Source organism: Convolutriloba macropyga, chromosome 8, assembly GCF_964194025.1.
Source record: "Convolutriloba macropyga chromosome 8, txConMacr16.3, whole genome shotgun sequence".
NCBI classification, from domain to species: domain Eukaryota; kingdom Metazoa; phylum Xenacoelomorpha; order Acoela; family Convolutidae; genus Convolutriloba; species Convolutriloba macropyga.
The window spans coordinates 37,269,653-37,292,192 of NC_134475.1; the positions used below are offsets into that span (position 1 = coordinate 37,269,653).

Consider the following 22,540-nt stretch of genomic DNA (forward strand, 5'->3'; position numbering starts at 1 on the left):
ATTAAAACACCAAAAGCCAAAAACAAAATTTTAACCAAGTACAAAGATGCTTCAATTATTTCAGCGAAGACAGGTCATTACAAATCCAAGTATCTCTTCTCAATTACAGAACCAAACACGATGTTCTTAAATACCAATTGAACCAGAAAACCAGGAATCATCAAACAAGTGAAAAAGAAAATATTGTTAAAATTTTCTGAGAAAAATTGGAAAAAAACGAACAGTAAAAAAACCGAACAGTTCTTTGAACTTATAATTTTTGTTGAGAAAGTCAAATCACAAAAATTGAGATACCTTGAATATTTTAAAGACAGAAAACGCTGAACAGTTTGATCCGAATGTTTGCCCATTTTTTATTATTCAGCCTTTTCCATCAAAACTGGAACCAAAAAAATTCTCTAGTCAATTTTCTTTGAACGTGCCGGCAGTACAGATATAAAAAGCCAGCACAACCTTTGTAAACTCATAAGATGGCTAGGTATACTTCCGCTTCCTGTGATAGTTATGAATTGAAACATATACGGTTTGCTAATTTAACACGATAATTATCCATAACCCATCATTTCTTTTTGATATATGGAAACTCTTTATATTAATCGTATAAATACTGGATAATGAGAGGTCTCAGTGGCTTCCTATGGAGTTATAATAGAACCTATTGAAATCTTTTGAGAGCTAAGGGTTTCATTGACTTATAATTTCAATACAAATGTAATTTTGAACTTGGGCACTCTTGGTGTTCATTTTGTCAACTTTTAATTTAGTCTAATTAATCAAAAGGTCCCCTAATGATAAAAGTTTTTGGTAAAAGAAACAACCATCTCACTACTATTTTCATGTCTGACTGATTGTTTTATGATTTCGACACTGAGTTCATTAAAAAATCTTGTTAATTTTTGATATCGTAAAAATCGGTGGTTCATTTTGTTCTTTTCGAATAGTCCCTTCAAAAAGAGGGTTCATTGATCAAATGAGAACAAAACGAACAATTATAAACTCAATCTTACCAATGAGAGGTCCAATTGACCTCCAAAGTCATTAAAACTCAATCAATCTAGTATTTTTTTGAAATCTTACGGTTGCTATAACTTTTTGAAAAAATTTGGTTTAAAAATAATCAATGGTTTTTTTGCATTCTTGTCTTTTTTGTGAATCTGCAACTTAGTCTAAGTAACGAAAGGCCGCATCCTCTTTCTGGGGAATTGAAACTTCATCTGTATAGTGCTTTTATATTTTAATGGATGCTTTTTTGGCTTCGAAACAAGTTTTCGTAAAAATTTCACTTTCTTTTTTGGATATATGACAACTTGAGGTTTTTTTTGTTGTCTTGTGACTTTATCACGTGTGCATTGAAAGTATGCTCAATTGCACATACTTAATTTTTTTTCGTGAATAGCTCATGGTTTTAACGACCTCGACAACGTCTTTCGACAAAATCTAATTGAATCTTGTTATTTTCTGTATTTGTTGCCTGTATTTGTTATTCTTTTCGTAGTCGCAAGACATATTCCGGATAAGAATCGGTCCCAAACACTTCCTTCGGAAGTATAAATGAACGTATTTATTGATTTCAGTTGATAGCTAATGGTTTTAATGACAATGGTATTCAAAAACAGAACGTACTTTTTAACTTAACCCCATTTTGTTCTTTTATTTCTGCTTGTTACGGAATCTCATTAAAGACAAGACTCATATCTTTTCTAGTGAGATAAATGTTGACTTTAGTTTAGATTTTATCTGATATTTTGACTTTATTGAGCTTTTTTTAAATCAAGTTTTGTAAGTCGTGTTTGTCGGGGTTATTTGATTTTGCTCCTTGTCTTGTCTCTTTGTCTGATTAAAGGCAGGTCTCACTGGCCCTCTACTGTGGCGCAATTTATTTCATTTAGTGGCTTGAGTTTCAATCGATTTTTTTTACTCATACCAATTACTCTCAATAGGAGAACTCTTAAAGTTTTGTATCTCTTCCTCAATTGGTACACAATTATCTCAAATATTTGGATGAGTGGTATCCAAACATTGTGTGCAAATGCACATTAGCAACAATCCTTGTTGTTAAAAACTAAATATTTATTATAAAACAACATATTGCATTGCATTATATTAAATTACATAACTTAACATAATACATTACGTCATATTATATATATTATATTATATTATATTATATATATATATATTATATTATATTATATATTATATTATACACAATATATTGCATTATATTATATTACATTACATAAATTATCACTACGTTACATTACGTCATATTATATATATTTTATTATATTATATTATATTAAATTATATTATATTATATTATATATTATATTAAATTATATTATATATTATACTATATATTATATTATATTATATTATATTATATTATATTATATTTTATACAATATATTGCATTGCATTACATTACATTAAAAAACTTATCACTACATTACATTACGTCATATTATATATATATATATATATATATATATATATATATTACATTATATATATATATATATATATATATATATATATATTATATAATATTATATAATATTATATAATATTATATTATATATATATATATATATATTATATTACATTATATTATATACTATATTATATTACATATTATATTATATCAAATTATATTATATATTATATTATATTATATTTTATTATATTATATTATATTATATTATATTATATTATATTATATTATATTATATTATATATTATATTATATCTTAGGTTACAATTCTTAACATAAAGGGGTTTTTGTAGGACAATCTAATGGATGAGTAGTGATCCCCCATTATGAGACATCACTGCATCGTATATAATTTTAAAGACAAGGCACTATAGCTTTTTTAGAGCTGCGTCATTATATTATATTACATTATATTATATTATATATTATATATCATATTATATTATATTATATAATATATTATATTATATTATATTATATTATATTATATTATATTATATTATATATTATATTTTATATATATATATATATATATATTATATCATATAAAATTATATATATTACATTAAATTAATGTATTATATTATTGTAATATGTATAATTATATTATTGTATTATATTATAGTATATTTTAAATTGACTAGAATTAATTGAAATGAGGCGGGTAGGCCACAGAGTGAAACCATCAATCAATGGTTCTGACAACCAGTAGCCCAAGGTACTTTATTTACAAACGACCGTTGTTTTTTGTGGCCCAATTTTATTTCGCATCTCTTTTGTATAGTATTAAAGAAAAGTATTAATGAAGAGCAATTAAGATCATTTCTATTGTTCTGGCTAGACAAACTCTGTTTCTGGGTTTGTGTTGGCCAATCACAATTCTTTTTTTATAATAAAAGGAGTATTTTGAAAAAAAAAACAGTCGCGTCTCCAACAAACTTATGTTTGAATAAGGTGTCGCAACTTGATTTTTGACCACATCTTACCTAGACTCTTTATTGGTTGCGTACATCTATAGGAGCTCAAACAAGAGCTACAAGAACGCCAAAATTGCCTACCTGCATGTTTCCGATGAGATACGTTTTGACCGGTGGTATAGCCTTGAGAAGTTTCGAGATGAACTCCTGAAATGGTCGATGGATTCTTGACGTCTTACAATGCAGAAGAGTGGTCAACCCCTTTTGAATAGTCTTCAAGTTGGACAAGAAGGCATCTTGGGACTGAAACCAAAAGTATACATCATTTTGAAGGTCCGTAACCTTGATTCAGAATCATACAATTATAATCTGTCTCCGCAATTTTCTTTCAATTGATGGAATACTTCATTATTATGGTTTACATTTCGATGTCTAAGCTACAGAGCTTTGCTCAGTGTGTTTCCATCGATTACTATAATCAGACAGCTGGGCCAAGTAATCTTTCCACCATCCATTGATGCATTTATATGAACGGCACAACACGACCCTAACGAGCGAGTGCTCTTAAACTAACAACCACGAAGGAGAATGGCAAAGTTAGGGAGGATGCGGTACAATACACAAAGTATTAATATCACCGCTGAAGGACTAAGTAAAAAAAATGCAGGAAAAACTCTGTCAAAACATAGCACATCACCTATCCTTTTTTAAAACAAATATTGTCAAAGTCATGAAAAACGTTGGCTTTATTATGAAATAAAAAAACTGAAATCATGCCTAACAAAGTCAATTGCACTAGCCGTTAACAACCCTAATAAGTAACAACATAACGCAAAGAACAACAAATACGGTCAAAATTATTATCATTTTATTAACGCATATAGTGTCAAAATAAAAAAAAAGCATCAGCTAAGGAATTAATTTACTTCAAAAAAATAATTCTGCTTTGTTATCTTCGTACTTTTTAATTCATTAAGAAACGATGAGAATTGTCATGACTAATATAAAAGTCAAGACAACAACAAGTACAAACATACCCGGCAGATTGCCGGAAAATAGCCGCCGTTGATTCCAATAAGCATGATTGGGATAGAAATAACAGAAAATATTGAAAAAAAAAGATTTTTGTGCAAAAACATTTTTTTAAGTCCGATTTATTTTGATGGCATTTCGTGGTTGAACATACTTCTCTTTTAGAGAGAGGCTACAGGGGCTACCATCAATAACAATAAGCATTAGAGATGGTAAATAAGACTTATAGGAACGACGCTCAAATAGCGGGCATCTAAAATTGGGCTTTATGGGTTTATCCCGTTTCTATTTCTGACATCCATTTTTGTACTAACTCTCTTCATTTTGAATTGTTTTGCTGAGCAACTGATGTTCAAAATCCCTTTTAGCAGAGTGAGAGAAGAGAGAAACTAGCCTAGAGAAGTCAAAAAGATTTCACGCAAAATGTTGAAAAGGCGGCAAAATGAGGTAAATCGAAACATTTTTTTATTCGACGAAGTAAAAAAACATAGCAGGACAAGTCCTGACGTACAATTCAAAGAATTTTCATTGACTAAACAGAAAAACTAGACCAAGAATGGACTAAGAGTGAATTGAGAAAACCATTTTTAAAAAAAAATCAGATCAAAAAAATTAGAAAAAAAAAACAGAAAATCAATGTCAAAATGCTGCATGTGAACAAAAAACCGCTACCGAGAAACCGAATTTTTGTTGAAACACCGTTTTCCCATTCTACTTTAAAATTAGAGCGAAAAAAATTCACGCCGCAAAACCACTCGCTTTTTCGCTCCATTTCCTGTTTCGGCGTGACCAAAATCACTACTCCAATTTGACTTCAAAAATCATGAAAAAGTGAACAGATCTTAAAAAAAGACAGCGCCCCAATACAATTGAAATTATTTTAATTGTAAAAAAATAGGAGCGCTATAATAGCCGGCTGAGAAGATGAGGGCGGCTATTAACAAGAATGAGCAAAACTTAAAAACCTATCAATTGCTTCGTGAGAACAAGTGAAGTCATATGTTGCAATGCACGTCATTGGGGAGCATATCAGAAAGGAGAAAGACTACGGGAAACTCCAAGTGATACAAACAACATTCACTATACTATAGTCTCAAACACAAACAATGATTTAACATGTGTCTAAAACTAATACAATATCATAATCAAGCCTCATAACCATCAAAAATTGCAAAAATACTGCTTTTAAAAGCCGCACGTGAACAAAAAAATTTCGCTCGCTTAGAGAAAATTTTTTCACACATCAATTTCTCGCTCTCTCAAAAACAACGGTATGAACCAAAACCACTCTTTTCGCTCCGCTCTTCGCTTTTGTTTAGCACAAAAATCATTCCAAATTTTTTCACGGGTTTCATTTCCCGCTTCAAAAATCACTCCAATAATATTGATTAAAAAAAACATAGCCGGAACAATTTCGGAAACGACTCGGAGAAAATTGCCCATACTTATGACTAAACGGCTAGAACAACTATTGTGAACCCTAAACCTCCACAAATGCCATAAAAAATTAAGGAAGAATAAAAACGGCATTCAAAACAAATTGAACAAAAAAAAACAACTAGAAATACTTTAATAGTTCATTTTTAACAGCACAAGGAAACATAAAGCCGCATGAAGTTTCTTTGCAATTTGAGCAATGAAAAGCTTGCAAAACAATGGACAAGTCATATTAGGCAATGAAACTTGTCAAGATTAAAAAAAAGAAGAAAAATCGCAAAAAAAAGAAAAATGGTTTAAAATTTCTTCAATTTTTCTGTCATTTTTCCTTAAAAAAATTTATACCGACAAAACTTTAAACAATTGTTATCTCAAAATTCCTTAAGTAACAAGCTTCTATTCAAATCCCACTTAAAGCAGTAAAAGAAAAAACAGGCGAAAACTATTAAATTTCGTCTAAAAATCAGCAAAATTGATCAAAAACATACAAAGTAGCATTCAACTCAAATTATCTACTTGAAACCCCTTCAATTCCTATCAAAACAAGCCTAAAACTAATATAATATCATAATCAAACCTCATAACCATCAAAAGTTGCAAAAATACTGCATTTAAAGGCCGAACGTGAACAAAAAAATTTCACTCGCTTAGAGAAAATTTTTTCGCACATCATTTTCTCGCTCTCTCAAAAACAACGGTATGAACCAAAACCACTCTTTTCGCTCCGCTCTTCGCTTTTGTTCACCACCAAAATCACTCAAAATTTTTGCACGCGTTTCATTTCCCGCTTCAAAAATCACTCCAATAAAATTGATTAAAAAAAGGACTTCTCCAATACTCCTCTTCGAGTCGTAAAAAGGACTTCTCCAATACTCCTCTTCTAGTCGTAAAAAAAGACAGCGCCCCAATACAATTCAAATTCTTTGGATTTTAAAGGAGAGCGCCTAAATAATAGACGTTGAGAGGCTGACGGCTTCTATTAAAAATAAGAGTTTCAACTAAACTTGCTCTGAAAATGCTGCGCGTGATCAAAGAAATTCTCGCATAGCGCAAATTTTTTCACACCTACATTTCTCGATCTCAAAAAATGCGGCATGAACAGAAAACCACTCTCTTCTCTATGCTCTTCAGCAATAGCCGGCTGACAAGATGAGGGCGGCCATTAAAAACAACGGGGTCCAATTACTGGCTACAAACTTTGTCTCATAGTAATTAACAATAAATTGCAAGATTATACAGGCGAACGGCAGCCGTTGGAAGAAGTCAATGATATAAGCAGATATATCGAAACAATGAGAGATACCAATGCGTTGAGACAGAGCGTAAGTAGGTCGATTGAGGTGACTAGGTTGGCCACATTCACATTCGACTGTTCACTGCTCATCAACACTTTCTCCATCCACCCGAGACGCACATCAACCTGAATTAATACATCACAATGAGTAATCTCTTGACAAACAATCATACAAAAACTTAGATAATGCAAAAAATTACAAGGTTCAGGATTATACGCTACGATATTGGAACATGCCAACTATCGTCGGGTTAATTGCTATTAAGCAACCCGGAGGCATGGCCATTGGCTTGCAGCATGCTTTTATCAACTATTGCGTGTGCTGTGAGCAAATAAGCCACCATAATTGCATCACCAACATAACCAATATATATCAATCAATCCAAAAACAACAATAACCTGAACTCCGCTTCCCTCCGAGAGACCCCAGACTTGTTTGGACATGGCAGACGCCAACAGGTCCAGGCAACGTCTCACGTACAGATCACACTGAGCTGAGTTAACATTAGAAGAATCGTGGATCGAGGCAGCAATACGCATCAGAAAATTGATCACGTTGTCAGCTATCTTGTTCTGCTCCAACTCCTCATCTTTATCTAAAATATTATTACCTGCATCTGTATATTATTCAGCACACGTTTCAATATGCATTTTATCGCAGCGAAAATAGCAGATTTCATTTCCAATTTATTGACGAATGAAGTGTCCTAATTAATTTTTGCTTCCAAAGCCAGAAGTAAACCTTGAGCAGAGCTGCACATTTACCCACTTGGGAGTCTTCAAGTTTTTCAGCATCAAATTTAACTAAATATTAGACTTCAATAGGTCTGTCTCTTGAAGTAAAGTTAATTGTTTTTCTCAAGTATGGTTCCCTGCAATGCCTTAAATCAGAACCGCTGAATTGCTGTTTTTAAGCAGCACCATTTTTCTTTAATCGCGTAAAATGGTGCTGTGTCTCGTAAACTGCTTCAGTGAATCGCATACTTAGAGAATATTGAGCCATAAGGCTCTAAGAGAACTTAATGCTCTACGGGCTTTACCTGTTTATTCCATCTTTAAGGACGAAAGGTCAGACAAAAAAGTGGTCAAGCGAAAAAATCACATAAAAACCACTACACTAACAAAATTGCCGCGGAGTTTGTTTGAGAGGAATTAAACATAGCCACAAGATAGTCGAAATAGCTGCAAAATAGACTTGCGGGTCAAAGAATCAGATACAAAACTGAGTTGATGGAGTCGCTGACGTGATCTATAAAAACTTGTTTAAAAAACAGTTTTTTAAACTATGTTTCGAAAAAATAGTGCTCACTGCATTTTAGTTGAGAAGCTTTATTATTAACTGCTTTCATTCTATAGAAGTCTTCTATTGACCATGAAAGCATTTAGAGTAGCCTAAATTCAAACTGGGGTAAGTCAATTACAGCAAAAAATCTACAAAGCGATTCAGTTATAACTAACTGCCAATAAACGTAACAAAAAAGTCACACACCTATAAGAAGTTTAAAGAACAAAACTGTTGTTTCGAGGTTGGCGGCATGTAAATGTATTACGAAAAATAAGCGTCAGAAAACGAATCAAAAATTAAGGCCGCAAAATTCTGGAATTTACTTGAAGTGAAACCTAAAATTGACATAAGCCGCAGCCTATTACACTTTACACACAAACTAAACTACACTTTATTTTTGTGCTATAAGCAGCAAACAGGAAATTAGTAAACTATGAAAACACTCCAAACATAGCGACTCAAAAGCAATGATTCCAACGAAGCATCTGATGGAGACCGTGGCGTTTTCCAGTGAAACTGATAGCATACTTACTATCTGTAGCGGCAGGTGTGGGTTGATTTGAGGGCCCTGGAGCATCACTTGCAGTAGTAGCAGCACCTAAACCGCCAGAAACGATTATATAAAGCTAAAATTATCTCCAAAATACGACACCAGAAGAGAGGAAAGGACATTAAAATCAAAACTGAAATCTTAACTTTTCACAATTGGAAACGCTAGCTAATCACAAGCACCATTAAAGATTTTTTTTTAAAAAAAGTGTTGATAAGATTTTAAAATTGCGAAGAACAATTTTGCGGAAAAGAGCCGCTATAAACCCCACTTGACGTCCATTGTGATTGAAAACGAAAAAAGAAGAAAAGACACAAACTGACAACCTTTTGCAAAGTGTCAATATATGTTCTAAATGGGTGTGCATTGTTGGTGGTATAACACGATTGTTACAAAATTTGGCCTCTGAAATAAAGCTCTACTAAACATAACCGACTAACTTCGGTCGAATTGAACTCAAACGACTGGCGAGCGATGGGTTTCGCCGGCAGCTACAGTTTAAGGAGACTAGCTTTATCTTAATTGAATGGGATTAGCGCAAGGTTACGTATCAGGCTTGTGTAGTTACGGGTGAAAGGAGGTGGAGGAGGTTGGAGTGCGGTCGAAATGGTGCTTGTGATGGTGAGGGGCGTTAAGTGGGAGGGGTTCAAAGACCAAGAACCACCCTTCACAACATGAATGTATGTTTCCTAAACTGTTGACGTGAATCGCATACTTAGAGACATGGGAACCGTAAGGCTCAATGAGGACTTCAAGCCCTCCCGGAGTTACCTGTTTATGCCGGTTTTGAGAACGAGAAGTCAAACGGTCAGACGAAAAAAAGATCGGACGAAAAGTTGCTAGTCCAAAAAGGGTATTACTTAAGAGGATTAAGAACCGCCCATGTCATAAAATTGTCTGATATAAGTTTCAGTGAATCACAAACTTAGAGAATAGTAATGCTCTAAGAGAGCTGCTCAGCCACTTAATGCCTATCAGGCTTTACCTGTTTATCCCGTTTTTGAGGACTAAAAGTTAAAAGTGTCAGAAGGGAAATTGGTAAAACAAAAAATAGCATTAAAATAGACCAGCCGGAGTTATTTCATTGCTACAAACTTCGACTGAGAGCAGTTAATAACAAATAACATTCGTTCTAATAAACTTTTTCATAACCTAAGGAACCATCACTAACAAACGGGGCCTTCTTCAATTTGTTCTATCGCATTTGAAATTGCTCCTTTGATTTTCTCCGAATTCACTTCATTGCGTAAATTTTTTGAAAGAATAATCAAATTATTTCAGTTGAAACCGCGAGCTAAATCCAAAATCAAAAGTTAAATTCGTGACGTATGCAAAATAAAAATCTTACACTACTAAATAAACCAAAAAATGGCTGGAAGAATTTAGAAAACTATTCATTTAAAGAAACCTGCCAGAATAACTGACCACCCTAAATTTCAAATATAAGTAAAATTTGGAAAACAAACAAAAACAGAGATCCAAATTAACAGGTAACAATTTGTTGGAAATATGACTACAAAGAAAAGGGTACTGAAATAATACAATGAAAGAGAAAATAACCAAAATCTGGTATTTATATTACAGATTCCACCCATGAAGATCCGAGATGATTTATAAAAACTTAAATTATCCAAGGAAAAAAATGGACAAAAAACTGATGTCTAGATGACTCAAATATTTCAAAAAACTCTTTCAAACAATATAGTACTGATAATCTAGCACCAAACAGACAAAAAGAAAAGAAAAAAAATAAATGAAAAAAAAACAATTTTATAGAACTATCAAATAATTATAAAAGGAAAACTGTGACCCAAACAACTGACTTGTAGCTAACTCAGAGTTGCTGGTAAGCAGAACATAATCAAGGCGAAATATAGGGCGAAAATGGATATAAAACTACGAGTGATCAAAAATTGAAAATGTTCTTCAACAAACGATACGTTTTTCACGGACTTTTTAATGATTGCGCCTTTTCGGAAGAGATATCAATCGGTCAAAACTAACTGGCTCAATTAAAGTAGGGCTAGTATTAAGTTCCTAGACCCCATTACAAGTAAAGTTAAAACAAACATAATCATTGACAAACAGTATGGTTTAAGATCCCCAGCACATACTACACAGCACACAACTATAAAAATGGCATGTGCAGTTGGGATGGCAAAAGCTGTATGCAAACAGAGCGGGGAGGGGGTTGGCCAAACGAAGCAGATCCAAAAAACTATTCTCACTTTTCACAGTGTGACTTTTTGCCTCCTTCTGCCACGTAATGAAGACCTCTGCAATGTCTATGGCCTGTCTCCTGTTGTCGAGGGAGACAGAACTGCTCAGCACCAGTCTGTTCATGGCACCCACCATCATCCCACTCATCTGTCTCCTCACTCGGAAGAAGATCTGCTGGTGCTTAACTATCAACCACGTAATGTGCAGCATCTGTGGTAGAGCATGGCCTAATCACAATCAGTTTTTCTTCACGTCATCTATTGTTTTCACCAAGAACCTTAGAACGATATCACATAATTCAGGTTTCGTTTCACTGTGATAATATTGAAAAAAAATACACGTGAGTAAATATTTGGAGGTCATATAACCATCGTGGGAGGAATTAGTATTAATTTGTACCTTCTTCTGTCATAATCTTCTTAGTCCAGTGCGCCAACATGGCATCTCCATCGTCCATTCTGAGAGACAGAGATGGAGTCAAAAGATCGAGCGATTCGCGGATGACATTCCGCGTCTCCTGTCCATGTGCTTTCAACAGGCTGTAGAACACCTAAAAATTACCTCCGAATTTTTTCGCCAATCTCAACTTGAGGTGGTTGCTTTATCCTCCCCCCTTTTTTAATTAAGCTTTTAGTATTAGTGTATAATATGTGCTATCCAGTACGTATCCAATATGTACCTTAAAAAAGTTTGTAAAAACATAATTTACACAATTTTAAAAAATGAGAAACTACCTAATCGCCAGACTTTTCATTTTATTCATTTAAAATCATACATTTTTAAGGTGGTTGGATATTATACACTATTTTGCAAACTTATCTGTAGAGAAAAAAAACTAGTTCACATAGAGGATGCTGGTTTAATTACAAGCCTTTCAAAAACGTTTTCAACTGTTTGCTAAATGAATTGTCCAGTCCAAATCTGCCTTTCCAGTATGTAGCCCCATAAGAACTTCATTTTACAACCGTTAACTTCAATTCTTTATTATTGAACTCGGTTATTTAAGTTGCCTTAAATGGTACCAACCTGAAGCACAATTTTCTTGTTGATCGGGAACTTGGCAATGATGTGAGCCAGTAACAAATGACCATGATACTTCGTGGAAGGATCAATACACGCTTTGTTCAGCAAACAAGGCCACGCAAATCCCATCAATTTCCTCATTTTCTGGCCCTGTTGTCGTTTGGACACTGCGTCATGTATATGAGGAGCACAAAACTCAACAAACAGGCATGCCAACTGAAGTATTGCAATCCTCACACAGTCGGGATAATTATTTTCAGTCACGACAAACTTCGTGAGAAACACGTTGAGTAAGTTTGATTGGTTCTCTGATTCCGGGTTCGCTTTCTCGCCCACAAGCTCGTCGATATTCTCAGGAACCAACAATGTTTCTCTGAACTGAGGGGTTATGACTGAAGAAATGAACTTGGCTTTGGTCTCAAAACACAGACTTGGGTCTTCAAACAGTTCAGTAAACTCGAGAAATACTTTCCGACGCAGTGATATATCTAAAACTTTCAGTCCTTCAGAAAGAAAATTCTTCAGCACCAGCGATGCACAGGATAAATATCCCGAGTTCAGAACTTTGATCATTGAGAATAACAACTTCGTGTCTGGGAAAGTGGCAGAATCGTGCAAGAAAGCTGACACCAAACACTCAATCAGTAATTCTGGCTCAGTCCAAAGAATCTCAGTTCCAACGAATCCAGACTCATGTCTCGTGTTAAACTCAGGCGATTCCCAGATGGCTCTCAAAGACATCACAACATCAGGCTGTGATGCAATCCAGTGTTTATTAGAAACGCAAACCAAATGTACAATTTTGATTATATTGTTTTGAACTGTGAGATCACTTTGCAACTGAATGACTTCGGCTGAGTTCTGCTCTGAGTGGGGAGTAAGGCCAGCTTTGAAGAAGAGAGATGCGTTCTTTTTCAGGAAGCTGAGCAACGGTTGTCCAATTTCATGTTTCAGGCCATACTAAAAAACCGCTATTAACAGGAAGGAGTTTACACTATGACAAAAATAAAAAAAGACGAAAAGAAACATAACCGACTAGCGCCGAGCAAAATGCTCTCAAACCACTGACGAGTTGGCTTCATGAGAGGTGGTGGTTATATTTATTCATCAAGTATTGATTACATCAATTAAAATTCAATGTACATTAGGTGAAAACAGAAAAAAAGGAAATGTTAATAGCAGAGGTGTTAAAGTACACACAATCAACTTGGGATCACATGAAGGTCAGGAGAGCAAAGCAAGACTCTCGTATGTGGATTAGTTTGTCCTATTGGAAAGCACAGAGAAGGTTCAACCCATAGAGGTCCCAAACTAAACAACTTTCACTTACAGTTTGTTAGCACTGAATCAACAAAGGGAGTTAGTGGTGGCTGTTCAGAAGATTCAGACTTACCAGGAACAAAGACACTTTCTTTTCAGATTTCAGGTTCTCCGGAAGCATGAAAAAGCCACACGAAGTCTCCGGATGTTGTACCAGAAATTTGAGAAGAGGAGGCCGCATTGGGTTAGCAAAGTCGCGCCCAATCTGATCCTCGGTACTAATCAAAAGTTCGATTAATGGTTCCACTAATGATACAGGCGCTGTTGGTAGTAAATGAAACATATTTATAATTTGTGAACAAGTCTTTAATTCTAAACTATAGTCCAAATCTGGCGAATTTTGTTTAATTTCAGTCATATCTCGAACCCAACACGTTAGATGTTCCATTACAATCGATCGACAGAACCGTTCGTTGAAGCTTTGAGGAAATAATGTTGATAAGCTGGACAATCGAGCGACCGCATTGAGATTCAAAACTTTGTAACTGTTCATTAAGGATTTGAGTAATTCACGCATGTGTTCATACGCCTTCTGTCTCTTATCTTTTCCACACTTCGCTAGGAATGTAGCCATACAGTTATCCCCGACTTTTTGAATATCATCATTTGTCGAATTGAGAGCATCGTAAATAACTGTGAAAATGTGTTCGTGATAGGACGGCTCCGATATGAAATGACAAGCTGCTAAGTTGCGCAATGCAGCTTCACGCAGTTCCAATATAACGTTGGCGTTTGAGGTTGATTTTGTCGTTGACAGGGTTTTCTTTAATGTTTCATCGTCCGTTTCGCAGATGTAAAACAGCTAAAAATGCAAATCTTATGACTTGAACAATTACCAATTTATGTTTTAACATCTCGAAAAATATGTTCAGGTCTTTATGTCCATGAAAGACACTTTTTATTGGTTGTATGTGCTCAAATAAAAAGTTCAAGCACAGAAAATCAAGCAGAACGAACAACTTCCACACTATTCAAAACTTTTGGAGTAGCGCAACTACGTTGATGAGTAGCGCAACTACTTTTGGAGTAGCGATATTATATTAATGAGCATTGCCAGATTCTAGCCGCAATAGCTTTGTAGATCTGTAGTCTCAAAAAAAAAACAGTAAAAAAGACACACCAAAAAAATTCGTCTTTTCATTGAAGGCTGATATGTTATGTTTTGATTTAAAATATGTTTAAGTTTTTGCTGCCTCTATTAGCTGCTATCAAATAACCTTCATTTAGAGTGACACACACCCATTTGACCTGATCTCTTTGAATTAAAGTAAATAAAAGTCAATTTCAAAGTGAGGAAGTCATTTTTGAGTGAGGTAAGTCAAGTGTGACCAAAAATTTAATCAAGCGAATGAACAAAAAAAAATTGCTCCACAACGAGCAAAAAATAACCTCACGAACGCACTTCAGTTGAAATTGCATGAACGAATGAACAAAAAGCACACTTGCAGTGATTGTGGTGTCATATGGTCGTAACAAAAATCTTGACGAAAAATAAAGCAGGACAGATCCAGACGTACAATTCAAAGAATTTTCATTGACTAAACAAAAAACTAGATCTAGAATGGACTATGAGTGAATTGGGAAAACCGTTTCTAAAAAGTTAGAGCAAAAATTTTAAAAAAAAAACAGAAAATCAATGTCAAAATGCCGCATGTGAACAAAAAAACCACTAGCGGGAAATGAAAATTTGGTTCAGACAAAAAAATTAGGCCTAGAATGAACTTGGAATCGCTTTGGAAAATCATTTAGAAAAAAATCCGATCCAAAAAATTGAAAGAACAGAAAAAATCAAGGTGAAATTGCCGCATGTGAACAAAAAAACCACTAGCGAGAAAACGAATTTTTGTTCGAACACCGTTTTCTCACTCTACTTGAGAACTAGAGCAAAAAAGGTTCACGTCACACAGCCACTCGCTTTTTCGCTCCACTTCCTGTTTCGGCGTGACCAAAATCACTGCTCCAATTTGACTTCAAAAATCATGAAAATGTGTGAACAGATCTTAAAAAAAACAGCGCACAATACAATTCAAATTCTTTGAATTGTAATAAAAACCAAGAGAAGCGCAATAATAGCCCCAGTTGTCGCTGTGCGGCTATTAATAAAAAACTATAATGGAGAATATCAGAAATCGTACTAGAGTAGTGGAAGTGGAAATGAGCTACCAAAACATCATCATCAATGTTTGTTAGCGAACTACTGAAAAAATCTGTACCGAATTCGAACCAGCGTCTCTCATTTGCGAGCCTAGTGTGCTAACGATTACCCCGACTGGTCTTATGCTGTCTAATCTAGATGTCTCTTATAACATATCGCTTCGACTCTCGATCAAAATTTGCATAGAATATGTAAGCTTCTCGCCAAGCTACTCAATGCCGAATAGCTTAGTATAACGGCAGTCATGTCTGTCGAAATAAATGCACGTAAAGAAATGAAAACTAACAATCGAGGTTTTAAACCTCTAACTGTCAAACATATCTTGAATATATCTTCCATAAGATGTTTGAATTGTTAAACATTTGATTTCATGTCTGAGTTTTCAAAAATAGGAGTACGTACATGAAGTGAAAAAAAAAAGAAAAACTGAGGCAAGCTCAGAGACAAAAAGTCAAACCGAAAATACGAAAAAGCAGGGGCAATCAATTCTGAAAAGAACAGAACAAAAGTACCGAACTAACATAAACAACATCAACCTCCAGAGCTAAAAAAATTGATAAGAAAAAAGGCGCAAACACTCTCGCACGAGAATACAGAACTTATGTAATTTAATAAGTTAGAAAACCTAAGAGACGGAATCATCCAGATCACAAGGTAAAGCCCTTCATTAAATTGCTCATTCCCATATTTCTTACCTAGAGTCGTTGCATTGGAGGTCTCGAATCCTCACGGTATAAGTATTCTGCTGAGAAAAACCTGAGTTTTTTATTTGCTGAAGATTATCAATACTTTTATCTAGACAACACTACATGTCTGTTTCTTAAATTAATACCTAATTAGAGAGGAATTTTTATAATTCAAGTAAGTTTGTGAAAAGTCACCTATTTGGAGGAGAGACCGTTATAAAAAAAATGCGCAACCAACGGGAAAAGAAAATTACAAGAGTTCAATCCTTCTCACAAAAAAACGGGGTCAACGCCATACCACAAAAATGAAAACAATCAACGATGCCTGTCAAATAGCACAGAAATCACACAGGAACAAAACATTTTAAATGAAACTGATTATGTCAAATTAGACTTTTAAAGCATCCAGTTTGATAAGACAAAAATAAAGAAGAGACAAAAGTACTAGATTTATGAAATGATCAAAAGAACCAATGAACGTTAACTTTCAAGCGCAATTGGACTAATTGATTGAAATTGAACCACGAATAATACAAACCAACCGAATGAGTTTTAATTTAAAGGTCCATGTTTGATTACAAAGCTAAACGAAATTACCACAAGCCTCCGGGGAAAATAACTAAGCTTAATCATCAGAGCAATCTATCGCCCATATCTATCATTTTAGAATCGTTTCAGAATCCAGATGAAGTGTCAATCGAGTTATTTGCACTTTTATGTAAAATGCAGCACTGACAGATTGCGAGTTGTCAAGAGTGGGAGAAATTAGGGACCTTGTTCTTTTGCGAAAATGATTTCTACATAAAATGTTGAACATAAAAGTGCAAACTAATTTAAAGTCAGTCCGTACCTAGACACTCCTGTTTCTTGATGAGGGGATACAGGGGCTAGTATCAATATCAAACATTAGAGATGGTTTGCTGAGCAACTACTTCTTTAAAGCATTTTGACCAGAATGAAGGAAGAGTGTAACTCGTGTAGAGAAATCAAAAAGATTTCACGCTAAATGTTCAACAAGCTGTAAAATAAGGTGAAGCGAAAACAAATTTTTGTTCAACGAAGTGAAAACATAGCCGGAGAAACGACTCGAAGAGCCGTCTCAGTCAGGGAACTACATTTTCAATTAAATGATATATATTTTCAATTAAAAAATTATAGGCAAAGAAGAGCTGAATAATGAGCTCAAAGTTGAATAACCTCCGCCAATTGAAAGAAAAAATCTACAAAACGGTAGACAAGGAGCAAACCAAAAAAGAAATAAAACTTTATGTTTACAAAATTCCATACAAAATGGTAAATGCTGCTTATCGACAATTAATCAGAGGCAACCCTAGAAAAATTTTCTGCTCGATCAGTGGCCTAACCAATGCCTTTCAGAGATCCTAACCAACGAATAAAAAATCAAACAACAAAAATCTAAGAAAATTACAATATCTGAGAAAAAAACAAATCTGAGAAAATTACAAAATACAAATCATTTATTTATCATAAAAATCACACTATACAGGCTTGAAAAGTCACCTCTTAGCAACAATCTGTAGTAAATAGCTCTCAATTCATTTGTTAATAAAAAAAACTATTGCAAAAAGCTCAATCATAACAAATAGGCAAAAATTCTTAAAAGCCAAACGAAAATGAAACAACAAATGATTAAAATTACTCTGTTCTCTTTAACAAATAAAACTCAGTCAAAACCAATCAAACAAAGAGATCTCCAAAAAACTAACATAGCAGGCAGATTGCCAGAAATTAGCTTCGTAGATCTGCAGTCTCAAAAAAATAAAAAAAAAATAATTACCTTATATTTAATGCTGAGATGTTATATTTTGAGTGAGATTCTGTATCTTTTGTTGCTGCTTCTATTAGCAACTCTCAAATAATTTTCAATTAGAGTCACGCGCAATCACTTGACCTTATCACTTCGAATTAAAGTAAATAAAAGTCAATTCCAGAGTGAGGAGGTCATTTTTGAGGGTGAGGTAAGTCACGTGTTACCAAAAACATTATCACGCAAATGAACAAAAACCTGGCTCCACTATGAGTGAAAAAAGACTTCACGCACGGAATTCATTCAGTTGAAATTGCATGAACAAAAAGCACATTTGACAAATTTGTAACGTCATATGGCCGTAAAAAAGAATCTTGACGAAATAAAAAAAACCACAACAGGACAAGTCCTGACACAATTCAAAGAATTTTCATTGACTAAACAAAAAAGTAAACTTATAATGGACTATTAATGGATTAGAAAAAAACATTTAGAAAAAAAACAGAGCCAAAATAAAAAAAACGTGAAAATCAATGTCAAAATGTCACATATGAACAAACCTATCGCTTTGCTCGCTTCGCAAAAAAAAATTTTTACAATTACTTTTTCTCTCTTAAAATACTGCATGAACAAAAACCAATCCCTCTTTCGCTCTGTTTGACTTTTGTTAAGCACATTGACCTTAACACTTGTTTTCACGTGCTTCATTTGAATTGCTATCCTGTTAGTCAAGAATTTGTCTCACCTCGTCTAAATACTCCACGTGAGTTGAATTTGTGACGTCATAACTCAACACACCAGATCCCAGTTCTGTCAAGAGGAACGTATTAGCACTCATTAGTCCAATCTGAGTGTTTACAGGCAAAAATCGCAACCTGTGTTTCACTGGTGGGATCAAATCGAGTAGAAAGGACATTTGTGGTTTGAGTAGATCCGCAAGCGGCACCTTAGTCCATTCAGAGAGGTTGCGGAGACTGTCACTCATCTGAAGCAAATCAAAATTCAAGTAACTAATTTAACTATTCCGCTACGAATCGAACTATGACATCCATACGTGATGCCGCCATATCTTCCCGTCGGTTTCAAAATAGCTCAATAAACCAGTATTGGGCTGTATGATATAACAGCAAGGCCCTTAAGAGCGTAAATCGGCTCAACTTCAAACAAAATGAAGTTAAATCAAACTCATTTTACGAAACAGAACTCAATTCCACGAAATGACCATTAGAATTGGACTTCTTCCCTGCATGCCCAGCAAGGAGCAAGTCGTACAACCAGGTTGTGGTTGGGGAAAAACAAACGAATTAGTCACGATATATCAATATGTAACCAATTATCACGTGTGAGAGGAAATTACAAATAAAGTGGACACTTTAAACTTGAAGGCATCAATGGAAAATATTCGTCGTACCTGATATCTCAAAGTTGCATTGGACGATGCCACTTCTCTGCTTACGTCAGCGACTACTTTCTCCCTCGAGGCCAATCTCAGCGCAGTCAAGTCTTCATCCACTTCATCGGTCTCTTTAGGCGACCAAGTGCAGCAAAATTGAATAACATTAGTCAGAGACCCGCTCAGGGATTCCAGCACTCCGTTTGACACCTCTCCAGAAAGATCAATAAACGCGTACTGTAAACTGACAACTATTTTCGATTGGTTCAGCAAAATGAATCTCAAGTCCAAGATCTGCAACAACTTGTCCAGCATTTGACACCCAGATTGCTTCTTGAACCAGGCCTTTTCGTAGAAGCAATCGCAAATTTTTTCCAACAGGAACTGGAAGAATGGAAGCCTTGTCACATATTGTTTTCCCAAAAGACCAGCAAAAGTGGTATAAAACTGATCTATTACAGCCAACGTTGACTGACTTGAAACTGAGTTTTCGGTTTTCAGTGTACGTGTGATCGCTGTCGTAATCAGATCATCGTCAAAATACAAGAAGGAACTGTCATCATTCTTCGGTTTGAAACCAGCTGTCGAATGCCTCGTTCGGAAATCTAATAATATTATTTAAAACTCATTGCTCGCCTTTTTTAGAGGACGCTTGTAAAATTGATACACGAATAAACTTATTTCATATATTTATCAAAAACTTTACTTAACATAGGTGGCAGATTGCCAAAAATAGCCCCAATAGCTTCGTAGATCTGCATCCTCGAAGTGATAAAATAAACAGACCGAAAAAAAACTTCTTTTACTAAATGCTGACAAACACAGCTCACCGTTAAGTTTAATAAAGCTAACCTTGTGTTGATGATAAGAACACGAGAGCCTTGGTCACATCTGTAACATATGCGTCAACTTCCTTCTCCAAACCTTTGATGCATGTAGCAGTGAACAACCCAACTAAACAGTCTCCCACAAGTTTTCTTTGTTCACTCCCGGCAATCGAGCGGGGAGCAAGAGCTGTGTTATACACAGTACAGGTTTCTTTGTTAGTGAGTTTTAATTTACATCGTTCCTTTATTTTGTCGACATAATAATCGCATTGCTCTTTACTCGGTAAAGATTTTTGTATGCATTCGTCAATAATTGCTTTTATAAAATAGAATGACTGTTTCTGGTAAAATTCGTCTTCTGAATTACTACTAATGACTTCTAAAGCCATGGTGACAAAACTCGCGATCGATAAGAAAGCAGTTTGGGTCGAGTCTGCGAACTTAAAGATAATGCCTGGAGATAATAGTCCAGTCTGTGACGTCTTCGAGTTGAATGAAGACTTAAAGTCATTATACATTAACTCCTGGGGTTCCTTCATCATCTTCCGGTTGGCTCCACCAAACTTGCCCAACACGCGAAAAGCAGTCGTTGCCAAAACTGGATTTGCGTTCCGAACAGTTCTCCAGAGTGCCTGAAGAAAGAATCTTACCGTTTGTCATCACCTCACAATAATCTTTTATGCAATGATACACATTTTGTAAATGGCAGGAAGACAATGTATGAGGAGGCAAACAGCAAAACTTTGACTAGCTGTCTAAAAAGTAAAATAAACAGCAACTTGGCGAAGATCTTTCAAATTTTAAAAGAGAAGAGTTGAGTTCATGTTAGTTTCCTTAGTAAAAATCGCACCAAATTAAATCTTTTTTACATGTTTGAGATCAATTTTCTGGATATTTACAACCACTTAACTCTTTCTATTTAATTATTTTCCATCCAAAATATATCACAAAATAAGTGCCATGCATCGGTTCAGTACGTTTTATGAAGTTATTTTATTTCTAATGAAGTTAAGGTAATTTTCCAAAATATGACTAAAGAGCGGTCTCCACCATGCGTGACTAAAATGTTGCTTCCAATGGCATCGATTACCTACACTAAAATTGCACTAAGGTTCTTTTAGATACAGTAGAACTCACTGCCACCCCAGAGTAAAGTTTTTGAAGAATTTGAAGACGACGACATTGAAAAGGAGTTTTCACCTGCATTAGCTCTGCTCTAACTGGTTGTATGTGATCGTACAGGAAATCAGGCTGCAAGTTGTCGACAAACAGTTCCAGAGTTCGCAATCCCTGGTTAATGAGAGCTGATGAACCAGTCAACGCGGATACCTATGAAACAATCGTGGAATAGCTATCATCCCCAGGCATTAACAAAAATCATATTTTGCGAATGCAAAAATTATCTTACTTGTTATTTATCTTTACTTACTCATAGCACCACGTTGGCCGTTAATTTTTTATAAAGAATTCGATCTACCTTCAAGTAAATTCTCGAATCAAGCCAACAACGAAAAATACTTCATTCGGATTATTCCCACCCAAAAGCGTTGCGTCTCTTAGTTCTCAATTTCGAATATTGTCTCCTGAAGAGTAAATACACATATGCAATAAAAAAGGGTAACTCTCAAAAGAACTCAAGGATTATTTCCCCTCAGCCGTTATTCAATTCGAGCCAACGATGTTATAGTTGGTGGAGATAATGTCAGATTCTGTGGTTGTTCCTTGTTTGTTAGTACTGACCAATGGACCCATGAGGAGAGGCAAGTAGGGCAGGAGTGAGCTGAGTCTGACAGGAACAGTTAGAGACAACTCCACAAACAGGTCCTTCACCTGGGATTTATGGTGACCACTTTGCAACAGATTCAGACCCTATATGCACAAACACTTAAAAGTAGATATTTACACACATTTTAATTTACACACACACTCTAAAACAAATACAAAGTAAACATCTACAAAGTAGAATTCATGATGATTTTCTTGACAACAATTTAAAACAAGGAACAGCCGGCAGATGGCCATAAAAAATCCAACACAACGTTCGACACCACTGACGGACGTTGCGATTCAAACGCAAATACAGAAAAGCGATAAAAATTGGCAGCTCATAATGCAAAAAAAGTGTTCTAATTTAGTCTG

At 34.8% G+C, this 22,540-nt stretch overlaps 1 protein-coding gene across 2 annotated transcripts in view; it reads right to left on the reverse strand.

The window, feature by feature from the left end:
* LOC142344707 (transformation/transcription domain-associated protein-like) overlaps window positions 1-22,540 on the reverse strand; it is a 143,098-nt gene that overhangs the window by 93,998 nt on the left and 26,560 nt on the right. The window contains exons 10-22 of one of the 2 annotated variants that reach the window (XM_075396578.1): window positions 22,142-22,270; window positions 21,602-21,730; window positions 20,427-21,033; window positions 19,593-20,179; window positions 18,927-19,166; window positions 13,646-14,374; window positions 12,256-13,212; window positions 11,629-11,779; window positions 11,238-11,456; window positions 8,992-9,057; window positions 7,574-7,785; window positions 7,184-7,300; window positions 3,553-3,714 (exon numbers count right to left, since the gene is read on the reverse strand). In XM_075396578.1, coding sequence (XP_075252693.1) covers window positions 3,553-3,714; window positions 7,184-7,300; window positions 7,574-7,785; window positions 8,992-9,057; window positions 11,238-11,456; window positions 11,629-11,779; window positions 12,256-13,212; window positions 13,646-14,374; window positions 18,927-19,166; window positions 19,593-20,179; window positions 20,427-21,033; window positions 21,602-21,730; window positions 22,142-22,270 — 4,305 coding nt within the window. The remainder of the gene's footprint in view (window positions 1-3,552; window positions 3,715-7,183; window positions 7,301-7,573; window positions 7,786-8,991; window positions 9,058-11,237; window positions 11,457-11,628; window positions 11,780-12,255; window positions 13,213-13,645; window positions 14,375-18,926; window positions 19,167-19,592; window positions 20,180-20,426; window positions 21,034-21,601; window positions 21,731-22,141; window positions 22,271-22,540) is intronic. The other variant, XM_075396579.1, reaches the window with a different exon arrangement.